This window comes from Eublepharis macularius, chromosome 4, assembly GCF_028583425.1.
Source record: "Eublepharis macularius isolate TG4126 chromosome 4, MPM_Emac_v1.0, whole genome shotgun sequence".
Lineage (NCBI taxonomy): Eukaryota > Metazoa > Chordata > Lepidosauria > Squamata > Eublepharidae > Eublepharis > Eublepharis macularius.
In genome coordinates, this window is record NC_072793.1 from 11,260,554 (window position 1) to 11,272,888 (window position 12,335).

The window sequence follows — 12,335 nt, forward strand, 5'->3', positions numbered from 1 at the left end:
TGGCAAAGATTTCTAAACAGATTTATTCTCAAATCCTGCTGCCAACCTGCCAGAACAACTCACCATATCCACAGTTATTTGACCGATGACCGAGCTGCCATATTGTTGCCTGAAGCTTTTAATTCTTGTTTGCTCCTTTGGTATCATGTTTGCGAGAACATCTTTTAGATTCTGAAACGTAAAGTGAGATTTGACACAAGATCACTTAACACCAGTTAATTCAGCCATAGAAAAGAAGGGAAGGGGAAGAGAGAAATAAAGAAGGAAGAGACAACTCCAAAATGAATGATATTTTATCTGTTAACAAAAACTAAACGATCACAAGGTTTCTGTATTCTTTAAGAGCAATTCATGGATTTTCCTAAAAGGCTAGGACAGACGGGCTTCTTCTCCCCACCCCAACCCACCAGGAATGAAGGAACTGCTTACCGTGGAGGCACTAGCATGTCTAGCAGCAAATACAACACACGATGCATTCTACAAGGAAAAGAAGAAAAGAACTGTGGTGAACACCGTTGTCAAAGGGCAGTCCATCTGCATCCCCACAGACATCACAAAACAGACCATTTCCCAATATTTTTAATTTAAGTATCTGTATTCTACTTTTCTTCCAGAAGGGACTCAAAGCAGCTTAAGACTTCCCCCTGTATACATATACAGATAAACAACAAAACAGCGGCACAACAGCAAACTACGTTGGGGTGGGAGTCGTGTGCTGGGTATTCCAAAGGTTGTGAAGCAGGGGTGAAATGGTATTTGGAGTCAGTGTTGTGGCGCACAACAGCTTGTTGATTACAAAAAGGCAGCTCTTGGTTGACTTCACATGAGCAAAGCCCACCTTTGGGCATGCTAAGTATTTTTCACAGCACATTACCTGCATCATATGAAGGCTAATTTTCCTATGCATGACTGTCGGCGGAGCTAAAACAAATTACATGTATTTCTGCATTCCACATAAACACATAATCCTACCAATTTCAGTTTAATTTTTCACATAATGCAGATATAAAATTGTTGCTACCCTGCTGACTGACGGAGCTATAAGCAAGGAGAGGTCTGTTTTGCTGGAGCCACATGCATCGGCCCTCCAAGAATTTTGGTCAAGACCCCATTCAGTGAGAGTTCTCTCAGTCATGTCCAATAGGGAAAGCGTGTTGCAATTTCACAAGCCAGCAGTCTGGAATAGCATAGGATATCAGCAAACTGGGGAGCTACAAGCCCAAGGCCAGCCATTACACCGCTGTCATCTTACTCACTTGTGAAACCCAGTGCAGCAGGCACTACTTATCCAAATAATTATTATAAATGAGGCACAAAAGCAGCTAAGAGCACTCATGGAACCAGCCCTCAGCCTTCAACAACACACTTTAACTACCACAGACATTAACAGATCAACCCATGGGAATTAATCCCAACACAGATCTACCAGAAATACTTTGAGCTCACAGATGATACTGAAAGCTGTGTTAGTCTGTAGTGGCATGAAAACACAAAGAAATTATAGATGTGAAATTGCCTTGTTTGCATAGGCGAGAGTCAAACTTCTCCAATAAGAAAAGCTGATTATCCTACAACTTAAAATATCCTAGAACTTAAAATGGTTATTTTCTAGCAGACAGCCCCAGCCCCTTTCCCTTCCTTGAGACCAAGCCTCTCTTGTATTCAACTCCTAATGCAAAAGGCCAACCTATAACTTGTAAACAGGGGTCCCCAACAGTGTTCCCGCTAATGTGAGCACGTGAGCAATCGCTCACAGATTCTGACTCCTCTGCTCACAGCTTCTCAGATGTAGCTCACAGATACTAACCCTCAGGCGGCCCCGCCCTCCCAGTCAGCCAGCATCTGCAGGTGGGCCCTATAGGGATGGAGCAGGGATGGGGCCTCATTCCACTTCTCTCCTCCCTTCCTGGCTGTGGCTGGTGTGGCCCCCAGGGTGGTGCCAGAGAGCGCCTCCAGCCACTGCTGGCTCTCTAGCTGGGGAACAGAGCAGAGCTGAGTGATCGGGTCTGGCCTGACCCATGAAGCCTGAAATCGCTAGGATCCCCTCAGCCCCAGAGAGTGGAGGAGAGGAGGTAGCACCTCAGCCACCACCATGGTGAAGGCGTCATTTAACTTGGCCTTGGCACAGAAGGAGGCTGAAGTAGTAAGCACTGACTCACAAAAGCTCATCTTGAAATAAACGTGCTAGTTTTTAAGGTGCCATTGCATGTCTGCTTTATTTTGCAGCAGCAGACTAATACAACTACCCCTTTGTAGTCAGCATGGACATATCCATTTTTATACAGAAGTATACTCTGATTTTTGTGGCCCTTTCACCTAATGGCTTTTATTGTTAAATTGTTTTGATTGTAATCAAAACAATTTGATTGTCCCCAACCTGCGGCTGATTTACCAAGTTCATTATGCGGCAATCTCACAAGGACTCTATTACATGAATACATTAGACAGATTTCTCTGCATTCAGAAGTAGCACCACTCTAACTGCTACGCATCAGAAGCTATCAACATCAACAGGGTCAGAAGCTTGGAGGTGGGGCATCGTGCGCTAAGGGTGGGCACTCAGGATCGAAGCTCTGAACCCCAGTTCCCCTCCACAGCCAAAAACCAGCACTCTGTGGCGAGCCAAAATAAAATTAAGATAGGGAAAGTTGGTGGAGGTAACAGTAAGCCCCCCTAACCCTTTGCTGAAGCCGTTTTTAGAACCAGTAGCCAGTGCAACCTAAAATGGCCACCACAAAACCAGCAGCCAACACAGAAGAACTGCAAGCCTTGGAGAATGAGCTAAAAGAAGCCTTAGAGAAAATGGAAAAGAAAACAGTATCCAGAATGGAAAACGTCCTAAAACTAGTAACTGAGCACCTTAAAGAGATCAAGAATTCCCTCCAACAAGCGGCACAGACGGCAGATACCCCCATGGAGCTGGGGGGGTCACATTCTAGGAAGAGGTTAATATGCTCTACATTCCAGTGAAGAAGAAATAAAGAACTAGCAAATAGATCTGGAAAATAAAACCAGATATAATAATATTAAACTGAGAGGGTTTGATGAAGCCTAGGAGGGCACGATGGACTTGATAGCTTTCTTAGCAGGACGGCTGGCCCATGAGCTAAATTTGGAAGGAGGAGTTGCTCCTTTAATGGAAAGAGCCTACAGACTGGGCTCAGTGAAAATCCCAAACACCGAGCAACAAAGAGATATAATGGTGAGATTTCAAGATTCCAGAACCAAAGAGAAAATAACGAAGGAAGCTCGGTCAAGAGGCCACCTTTTATACAAGAGCAAAAAAATTCTAGTGTTTCAAGACCTCTCTGGTGAAACTTTAGCTAAAAGAAAAGAACTGAGACCAATCACATCTGAACTAAATGAAACTAATATATCGTTGGATTGCATCAAGAAAGCTTATGATCAATCATCAGAGCAAGACTTTCCAGATTACAGATGAAGATTAGGGAACCCATATGCTGCAAGAAGTACAACTGGATCTCCAAACAGACTGCCCCACAAAACACCCTAGGCCAAAAGATCAAGCATCTACAGAGAAATGGAGCAGAGTCCCTAGAAAAAAAGGACACTTGAATTTCTTTTCCTATTTATACTCAAAATACTACATTCAATAATCAGAGTCTGGTTATATTAAAATACAGTGTTGTAAAAATAACATGTTAATTTGAATAAGCACTTTGGAAGAGGGCGGGGGGCGGGGGATGGGACAATCTTAAGGCCTCCAACTTGTTAAAGGACACCAAGGAAAAGGGCTCTCTTATTTTCTTTAGTTGCCCTTTGTTACACAGCATATTACTAGTAATCCAAGTGGTCTTAATTTGCTGACCATGACTTTGTTAAGACTCGTATTTCTGTATCTTTCCTTCTTGCTCTTCTTTCCTATCTTTTTCTATTCTACAGTAAGTCAACTCCCAGAAACTAAAAGGAGACAGAAAGGACGTGAAAAGAGGCAAATCATGGAAATTATAATTGAGATACTAGATGTTATGGAAAAAAATTCAATTTCTTTTCTCTCTTTGAGAGTAGACAATGGCACAAACTAAAGTTGATCACAGTGACAGTAAAGAATAGTTGGGAGGCAGAGGGACGCGCGGTGGCAACAGATGCAAAGAACTGGAGCTCCCAAGCTCTTTCCTCTCCCTAGAAGCAATATGAAGCGTCTGCTAGCTGACCGACCATAAATAATGATGGGGAAGATAACTGGAATGAAAAACAAACAAGTCGCTACTGAATCTCCATTAATGAAGGCTTACTTCCCACCAGGTGAGTCAACTGCAATCTGCTGTGACAAAGAGTGATATGGCAGAGTTTACAGCGACTCGAGCAAATGATGACAAGCAACCTTGCCCAACTGATAGATCCAATATCTAAACAATTAAAAGAAATAAGAGATGCTCTAACCGAGGCTGCTAAGGCGGCAGATACAGCCCTGGAGTTGGCACTCTTCCTGCAAGAGGGTGTCAAAAAACTCAGAACAGAGCATGTAGAATAGATTGGATCTCAAATTAAAATGGAGGCAAAAATAATTTGAAATTTAGAGGGATTGAAGAGGGGGCTGAAGAAAAGACAGATCTCTTGACTTTTATCTCAACATGTCTTGCAAAGACCCTAGACCTAGAAGAAGGCGTGGCACCAGTAATCTCAAGAGCATTTCGCCAAGGCCCTCCACCATCATTCAAAGGCAAAGCTAGACCCCCATGGGACATAAATGCGCAATTCCTCCATCCAAGAACCAAAGATAAGATCCTTAACACAGCACAACATAAAGGTGGGTTTGAAATGAACCCCAAAAAATGTCTTTCAAGATCTTCCAGAAGCGTAAAGAACTAAAATCAATCACCAAGACCCTGACAGAGGCAAACGTAAGATATAGGTGGAGTCACACTTCGAACAGTCATAAAGGAACTTTGCACCAAGCTCAAGACGAGGAAACAGGAAGAGATCTTTTGCACCAACTTAACGTGCTATCTCCTGCAAAGTGAGAGACTGCACCACTCAAAGGCCAACTCCCTCACCGATGTGACCATCCATATAAGAAATAAAAGATCTTCTTAACAGCGTAAGGATGAAAAGCCTAACCTCGGTCCAAACAGCTTCGTCAAGTACAAAGCAACAATAACAAACTCTAAAAGGAATTAGTGCTGTAATGGTTAGGGGTGGGTGGGGAGGAGAGCGCAGGTTCTTTTTCCTTCTTTCTTGTTAATGTCACTGCGAGCAGACAAAAGGCTTTTGCCCAAGTCTCACTGAACAATAGTTCAGACCTCTGCGGTAAAACCTCACTTAGAGGTTTTCGATTCCAAACATAAACTATGTGTTATTAAATAGCAGCAAGTAATGCGCAGATATGGAAGCAACGCAATATACTATCTTAAATGACTTGGATGAAAGGTATGACCTAGAATTATAGAGGTCTAAACATACCTACAAAATTAAATAGAATCTCAAACTTTTTGACATGGGAGCAACCTAATTTACTTTTTTTTAAACAGGAAATTATCATTTTGAGGTGACACAGGTAATAAAATCTAATTGGTTTACCCAACACTATCAAGCCCCTGGCACTTCAAAAGCCAGGGGAGTTGCAATTTTAGTATCAAAATTTTACCTTATTAATGCATAGAAACACAAAGGCCGTTTTATTTTTGTTAAAAAGGAACTAGATGGCACACCCCTAACACTTGCTTCCATATATGTCCCAAATTCAAATCAACTCTCATTTATAGAAGAAACATTTGAAAAGTTAGCCATATTTCGGAGTGAAGTATTAATAGGTTGTGATTTGAATTATATAGTGAACCTGCAAACTGATAAAACACACGAAGAAAATAACAACACAAACCCCAAGCAAATTCAGGTTTCAGCAGCCTTTTAGATCGTCACAATTTGGGCAATGTATGGACAGTATTTAATCCAGGGGCCAAGGAATATACATACTATTCCAGTGTACACAATGTTTACACTAGAATAGACTACATTTTGGCATCAAAAACGCTAATAACATTAATGCAAAACTCAGAAATAGACAACAGAATTTATCTCTGACCACTCCTGGGTTACATACAGCATAGAAAATAAAATAATAGATGGTAAAGGTCCGAACGGGACTCACAATAAGCTATTATTGTTGAATGACTATTTGTAAAGAAATAACTGAAGAAATAGATTGTTATTTTGATTTAAATGCAAATGGTGGGGTAACATATGATATGGTTTGGGATGCATTCAAAGCTGTTATCAGGAGTATGCTGATATCCATCACTACCCCCTATAAGAAATCCAAGCAAAATATGATAATGGAGTTGAAATGGAAAACAGACCAACTGGAAAAACAGCATATGAAACAAGGGGCGGGGGAGGACCCCCTGGCTAAATTGAATGCTGAACGTAAATAGATTTGCTTGAATCATCTAAAATCCCCCCAAAATTAATTTATGTAAAACAAAAATATCTGGTAAAAGCTCCCAAAAGTCCCGCCACCCATTGGTGGTAAAAAGTCCCACTACCTGTTGGTGTGCGGGGTCCCTCAGGGGGTAATACTCTCCCCATTACTGTGTAATGTTTACATGCGCCCCCTGGTGTGGAGTTTCAGACTTGGGTGTCATCAATATGCTGATGGCACCCAATTATATCTGATGATGGATGGACGGCCCAACTCTGCCCCAGATGTCTTGCCTTCGAAGCTGTGACTGAGTGGTTGAAGCGGAGTCGGTTGAAATTAAATCCCACAAAGACAGAGGTCCTGCATGTGGGTCGGGGGTCCATGGGCAAAGGACTCTGGCTCTCCGCTCTTGATGGAGCACCGCTTGTGCTGGTTTCGAGAGTTAGGAAGCTGGGGGTGATCCTGGTTGCCTCCTTGACCATGGAGGCACAAGTCGCAGCAGTTGCCCGGTCCTCATTTTTCTATCTAAGACAAGCCCAGCAGCTTGTCCTCTACCTGTCAACCCACAACCTAACGGCAGTGATCCAAGCAATGGTCACCTCTAGATTAGACTACTGCAACTTGCTCTATGCAGGGCTACCCCTGGGCCTGATCCGGAGGCTACAGCTGGTTCAAAATGCAGCTGTGCGAGTGATTGCGAGAGTCCCAACTGGAGAATATATAATACCTATATTACACCAGCTGCATTGGTTACTAGTTGAGTACCAAGTCAGGTTCAAGGTTTTGGTGTTGACCTATAAAGCCCTATGTGGACTGAGCCCAGCATATCTGCAGGACCGCCTCTCCCTATATGTACCCCAGAGGACACTTGGTTCTACAAATAAACAACTTTTAGTGGTCCCTGGTCAATTTATAAAGGTGAGTTTATAGACATAGAAACAGATCCCAAAGGTAGATACATATTTCTTAAGGGGATTATTGAATTAAAAAACTGACACTAGGCTCCTTATATGCCCCCAACAATTTATAGAATTATAGAAGAATTTATAGAATTAAAATTATTTCAAGGAGACGTATTAATTGGTGGTGACTTGAATTTAATTGTAAACCCAAACCTAGATCGAACAACTTATTCTAAAACTACCCACCATTAACTCAAAAAAACCAAAACAATCTAAATTGGGGAAAATCTTTGAGGATTTTGATCTTGTGGATGTGTGGAGGCACCACCACCCGGAGGGGAGGGACTATATATACTTCTCTCCCCGGCATGAGGTATACACTAAAACTGATTATTTGCTGACATCGAAAAATTTAGTGAAACAAACTTCTTCCCCGGAGATAGGTATAAAAATGTGGACAGACCATTTGTGGGTCGAGTGCCAATTATATTTATTAGACCAAGAAAAGAGAAGACCAAATTGGACCTTAAATAAAACATTTTTATTGGATTACCAAATGTATAAAGAAATTGAAATAGAAATTCAGAATTATCAAAAGTTGAACTGGAACTGTGGGGTTTCAAAAGAAATAGTATGGGATGCACTGAAGGAAAATATATTTCTATTGCTGCAGCCTATAAATAGAAAAGGGAAATTTAGATTTGAATTATTAAGCAATATCTCTAATCTGGAAACAGGACATAAGAAATCATGCAATAAAAAAATTTAAGCACAAAGAAAGAAATTAAGAATCTCTTGAATTATCTAATATCCATAAAAAATATTCTACACCTCAAACAGAAATACTGGCATCTAGGTCTCAAGTTGCTAAAGATTCTGTCCTGAAGAGTGAGGCAAAAAGCTACAAACACATTAATAAATCTTATCAGAGATTCTCAAGGCCAAATTCAATCAAATTCAAAAAAGATACTGGAAACCTTTACTACATTTTATTAAAACTTATACTTATCAGATAACCCAAAACAGGAAGAACTACATGAATACATACAATGAGTGGGTATTAAAAACAAATTCACCAAAGCACATAAGGAGTTTATAGATCAACCAATCAGAGAACAAAAGGTTATAGATATTATTAAAACCATTAAAAACATCAAAGCTCCAGGAACAGATGGATTCCCGGCAGAAAAACATGCACATTTATTAGCCGGGCCACTAACGGAAGAGTGCAATCAAATAATGGAAAAAGGAACTTTGCCTCCCCTCCTGGATAGAATCAAACATGATTGTAATACCTAAGACAGGCAAAGATGTAACCAACCCAACCTCTTACCGCCCCATCATGCTGTTGAACCAAAAATATTTACAGCTATATTAACTGCAAGACAGAAAAAAATCATCACCAATTAAATACATAAAGATCAGGCTGGATTTATCCTCAACAGATAAACGACCAACAATATTAGAAAAACACTGAACATAAATTTTGGTAAAAAGTCTAAGCTAACACCATTATTATTCATTATTATTAGCACTTGATGTCATAAAGGCCTTCAACAGGGTGGAAATAAATTATTTAAAAATTATATTACAAGAAATGGGTTTTGGAAATAACTTTCTAAGATCAATACAATCGCTATATGCCTTTCCCAAATAAAAATTAATGGACCAGAGTCAGAGAAAATCAACTTATTAAGGGGCACAAGGCAAGGGTGCCCATTGCCCGCTTTCTCCATTATTATTTGCAATTGCGATTGAACCCGTGGCTGAACATATCAGAAACAGTACTCACATTAAAGGAATTGGCATAGGAAATAAGGAATTCAAAATCTCGCTGTCTGCAGATGGCAGATGACATTGTATTATACCTGTCAGACCACAAATCTCCCTCAAACCATTGGAAGAAACAACCAAGAAATTTGCTCAGGTATCGGGTTTGTCTATCAACCAGAATAAAAGCAAAATATTCCCTATAAATTTAACAATAGAACAAGAAAATGTACCAATTTAAGAGGTTACAATACAATTGGAAAGATCTGGGAATTAATGCCCCTCTCAATCTAGAAGATTTAATGAAAAGCAATTATGCAGAGCTAAATCAAATGCTAGCTTTGTTAATTAAAAATTGGAATGCAGTAAATCTGACACTAATAAAAAGAATCAACATTATTAATCTCAAGTGTTCCCAAAATTTTTATTTTTATTTAGGGCCTTACCAATATTAACCTCTGAAAAAAACCTTCAAAGATTGGCAAAACCTAGTAACAAAATGTATATGGAACAATAAAAAGCCAAGAATTTCTTTTGAAATCCTTAAAAGGCCATCCCATTTGGGTGGCATGGACGTTCCAGATCTTAAGCTATATCATGAAGCATCCCATTTAAAAATGTTTTGACAATAATGAACACTTCTATGGAATCAGACTGGAAAGATATAGAACAAAAACTTATATAGAAAATAAGTGCTTACATGGAAGTATATGGAACAAAAGTTTAGAAAGGGCAAATTCCATAGCAGAAAACCAGTTCCTCAATAACCAGTTCCTCCTTCGACAATACATCCTCAATAATAACTTGAAAGTTTGGGATGCCAATAGAACTAGATTAGTTTCCACAGCCTCCCAACTCTCGCCTTTTGTTAGCCAGACCTGGTTCAAACCGGCAGAGAACAAGCACTCATGCAAAACAATAAAATAAAATTAATTGATATAACTTGTAAAGGCAGAATTTTAGGAAAAAATGCAAATAGAAAAAGATTCCCAACCTACAATACCTTGGTTGGAATACCTACAAATTAAGCACCTTACAGAAGAGTTAAGCACCTAACCCCAGCAGAATATTTGAAAGATAATGACCATAGGAGTAAAAAAGGGTTAATTTCCAAATTATATTAGCTATTAATAGAACTAAAAAAAAAAACTTTTATCATACCAGAAAATCTGGCAGAAGGAGTGCAAGAGGAAACATGGGAAAAAATCTGGCAGTCACATGGATTCAAGTCCAAAATCCTCAAGGTCAAGCTGCAAACAACAGAGATCTTAACCCACCGGTATACGACTCCTCTCAAAATACACCACATAAATCATGCATACTCGCCTAAATGCTGGAAGAAGCATGGGGAAATAGGAAACTATATGCACTGTTGGTGAGATTGTAAGTATATACAAAACTTTTGGAAATCAACAATAAAGGCTATAAAACTTATTACAGGTTATGAGGTACCAATGACACCGGAAATAGTGCTATTGAATTATTGGAAGACCCATCAAACCCAAAGATTAGGAAAAAGCTCATTTTAATACAGCTGACTATAGCCAAGTCTGTGATAGCCTCTAACTGGAAATCCAACAACCCACCATCAACTGCAACATGGTACAGCCACTTATGGGAGTATTTTACAATGGAAAAGCTAGCAAATCAAATTACACACTCAGAAACAGCAAGATATAATGATAATTTTTACAATCAATGGTTATCTGTCCTTGAATTCCTTACTGATAATGAACCAATGAACCTATCGATTCCAAACATGGACTATCACAAAGCACTAATATCTTAACTTGACTAACTGGCACATATTGATAACTTTGAGAAATGTGATACCAAAATGTCTATACCATGATTAAAAAGAGTCCAGAAGCACCTTTAAGACTAACCAACTTTATTGTAGCATAATGCTACAATAAACTTGGTTAGTCTTAAAGGTGCTACTGGACTCTTTTTGATTTTGCTACAACAGACTAACACGGCTAACTCCTCTGGATCTATACCATGATTGAATACCATGATTATTTATTCATATACCTTTATTGGTATAACCATGATTATTTATTAATTGTTGTTTAATGTTGAAATTGTTGGTTGTAGTTAAAAGTTGGTTTGTTATTGTTTGTTATTTCAAAAGTATTTTGAAAAAATAAAACTATAAACTTAAAAAAACAGGGTCAGAAGCTTCAGGAAACCGATGTCTTGATAAGACCCCAATAGTAGCATTTGTGTACTGGGTACTAGAGATGGACATGAACCGAAATATGAATCAAAGTTGGGCACGAACCAGGCCAGTTCACGGTTCGCAAACTGGCGGTTCGTCAGAACCCATTTCTGATGAACCACCATGAACTTTAGGCTGGTTCGTTTGGTTTGTTTTTTGGTTCGTCACTGCAGACAGCCTGGCGCTAATAAATCAATTTCCTAAGCAATGGGGGATGGGCTTTCTGCAGACCCTTTGCTGACTCAGAAGTGACAATTTGCTGACCCGGAAGTGATGTTTTCATGAACCAAATGAGCTGGTTTGCGAACTGGGACAGGTTCGTGAAAGTTTGTGGTTCGTGAAACACGACAAACCACAAACCACACGGTTCATTTTTTTCCCGGTTCCATGCCCATCTCTACTGGGTACATATATTTCCCTGTCTTTTGAAATGATCTGACAAAGTCGTGCTCTGCCTTCCTTACTTCCTTGTGGTGTGAAATAAGAGGCAGCAAAGCCAGGGCCTTTTTCTGTTGGGCTAATCTGTGAACTAACTGCCCACCTTGAGCTTCAGGCAGCACTCTTTTTATAGCAAAAGAAATTTGTTATCCAACGAGTTTACTAAATGTGCTTTGGCATTTGTTATCACTGCTGCATTATAGTAGTGTATGATTGTTTTCTACAATATGGCAAACAAGCAAATCCTAAGTGAAGATCTGCTCTACAGACCTCTTTGTTGTTGGGATTACAAGAACAGAATCACATGACAGAAAGAAAAGAGTATTTGGAATAAAGAAGTACCAGCAGGTTTGAGAGGCAGCCAAATGGCCCAGGGATGGATCTATTAGGCCCTCAAGAGGTTCTGGGAAAGCATTTAACATGGGAACAGAGAGCCCGGGCCTCGACTGCCTCTGATAAGCATCTGTATTGCCAACTGTAAAAGAAGATCCTTAAAACCTACTCAGCAGGTCTGGTGGTATCAGTTCAATAAAGCAAGCAGCTAAAACTAGTGACCCCGTGTGTCTCATGACTGGAAGCACTGCCAATTTGATCGACAGTCTCCCCATCGAAAGTGCTGCAT

The 12,335-nt window shown here is 39.9% G+C and overlaps 1 protein-coding gene across 1 annotated transcript in view; it reads right to left on the reverse strand.

Moving 5' to 3' along the window:
- The window catches only part of CS (citrate synthase), a 49,248-nt gene that overhangs the window by 22,646 nt on the left and 14,267 nt on the right, over nucleotides 1-12,335 (reverse strand). Inside the window, exons 2-3 of the mRNA XM_054976093.1 lie at nucleotides 430-477; nucleotides 64-171 (exon numbers count right to left, since the gene is read on the reverse strand). Of these exons, the coding sequence (XP_054832068.1) occupies nucleotides 64-171; nucleotides 430-477 (156 nt within the window). The remainder of the gene's footprint in view (nucleotides 1-63; nucleotides 172-429; nucleotides 478-12,335) is intronic.